This window comes from Lynx canadensis, chromosome C2 (assembly GCF_007474595.2).
Source record: "Lynx canadensis isolate LIC74 chromosome C2, mLynCan4.pri.v2, whole genome shotgun sequence".
NCBI classification, from domain to species: domain Eukaryota; kingdom Metazoa; phylum Chordata; class Mammalia; order Carnivora; family Felidae; genus Lynx; species Lynx canadensis.
In genome coordinates this window covers 145,130,747-145,132,784 of record NC_044311.2, presented here as the reverse complement: position 1 = coordinate 145,132,784, position 2,038 = coordinate 145,130,747, and the positions used below count along the sequence as shown (strand labels likewise).

The 2,038-nt window shown below is 43.8% G+C and overlaps 1 protein-coding gene across 1 annotated transcript; it reads left to right on the top strand.

Moving 5' to 3' along the window:
• Positions 1-192, top strand: LOC115523436 (keratin-associated protein 8-1). The gene has a single exon (XM_030329481.1). It carries the CDS (start codon positions 1-3, stop codon positions 190-192), a length of 192 nt encoding a protein of 63 aa, XP_030185341.1.
• Positions 193-2,038: the final 1,846 nt, after the last annotated feature.

Genomic DNA, 2,038 nt, shown 5'->3' with positions numbered 1-2,038 from the left:
ATGCACTGCAACACCTTCTCCGGGGCCGTCTTCCCAGGGTGCTACTGGGGCAGCTGCGGCTACCCCCTGGGGTACAGCGTGGGCTGTGGCTACGGCAGCACCTACTCCCCCGTGGGCTACGGCTTCGGTTATGGCTACAACGGCTGTGGGGCCTTCGGCTTCAGAAGATACTGGCCATTTGATCTCTACTGATTTGCTGAAATTTGCCGAGGCGCTGAATCTTCTCTCCCAAGGCTGAGAGGCACCCCTCCACGTCCCTCCCCCTACCTCCGACTTTAGTCCTCATTTGCCGCTCAACCTCCCAGGCGCTGCTTCTCGGGCCTAGCCCTGGAGTCCGGAGGGAAGAACAGGAAGGAGCCGATGACGCCTCCAGCTGCCTTCCCTGCATGATGTTCTTTGAGACATTTTCAGAAACTTGATACCCAAACATGTATTTCTTCTGAATTTTTCACCACGCTCACAGCTCTTGATAAAGTTGTGGGTGTGGGTGTGGAATTCTCAATAAACTTGTCTCAACCAGCATACTACTCACACCTGAGCCTAGTTTCCTTTCTTGGTGTGTGCACGTTTTCTGTTACACCGAGTGGGGGAGGGAAGTGGATTTATCTTTCTCCCGTGGGCTTGAGAAGCAGTGAGAAAGCGAATAATCTTTGATCTGGGTGTGATAAACAGTCCGAAGGGGCTGCTTGTGAGGAAAAGAAAAAAGCTTATCTTAACCTTCCTTTAACTCTGACATCCACCTGCAATCTCTGAGCCAACAATGTACCATTCAGTGCTTGGGGTCTGTCATCTCCCGACTCCTGCCCCTCCTCAAGGAAACCCAACATGGTGGTGGTGGGGGCATGGGGTGGTAGGGTGGTGGGAGGTGGGGAGGTGGGGAGGGTGGAGGGGTGGGTGGAGGGATTTTCCACTTATGTCCCTATGAGTGCAAATGAAACCCACTCTGTTCCCTCTCCCAGGGACAAAAAAAAAAATGTAGCATAAAATACCTATTAAAAGATTCTGAGGCCTCATGTAATAGAATAGCTATAGGTTTATTTTAGGAGTCTGAGAGTCTTTTAGGGGAAGGAATAGTTCTCTCATAGCAAAATATCTATGGTGTTTATTTTACAGCTTGGAAACTCCAGGTTAGAAACAGGGATGGAAAGCTTCTTAATCTTTGTACAGTCAATAGCAGGTAGTGAGTTTTACTCTTTAAAGATATGAGTGACTTCATAAACATGGGGGAGAAAAGTAACTCTAAAGAAGTGTTTCTGAAGATATATCAGCCTTCTTTTGTGTTCCTTTAGAGAAAAGAGCATTATTTCTTTTATAAGCCAAGTCAAAAAGGTCTCAATCCTCCTGTTGAAAGCATTTTATGTATAGTACAAATATTCTTGGTGACAGCAGGCTTTGCTTAACCCTGCTCTTTTCTTGAGTATCTGCACATATTGCCCATGATTCACCTTGTAGCCGAAAACATAAAGGCTATTTGGAGAAATTACTTTGAAAGAGAATATTTTCTCCACCATATTTCATCCAACAGATATCTTTTTAACAAAATTCAAAAAGACATCATGTTCAAGGATTTACCTAGTGGATTCTTTCCCAGTACACCATTGTGATAGTCAATAAAATTTCCAGTTTGAAACTTTCTAGGAGCTGCGTATTAATTCATACTGGGAATTGTAATTTAAACATTCATGTTAGAATAGAATAGAAAAAGAAAAGAGGGATTTCTCAGGAATCAGAGGGTCAGATAGAAGCTGGATGTCTATTCCACTGTTCTAGAATGATGACTAAGTTACATAAAATTTGTGCTTGAAGAGACCTCAGAGAGCTATCTCACCCAGTGTTTCTGAAAATGTGGTATGTGGGAGAATCACCTGGGAGTTGTCTGGGAGGATAAATTATTATGACTCACCTACAGGAGTTCTGATGTGGTACATCTGAGGTGTGATCTAGAAACCTATTTTTTTTTCCAACTTAATTGAGGTATAATTGACGAATAAAAATTGTATAGATTTAAGGGGTACAGCAGAACGTTTTGAAGTGTGTC

Coding starts and splice junctions, on each gene's coding strand:
- LOC115523436 (XM_030329481.1), top strand. CDS start 1: ATGCACTGCAACACCTTCTCCGGGGCCGTCTTCCCAGGGTGCTACTGG.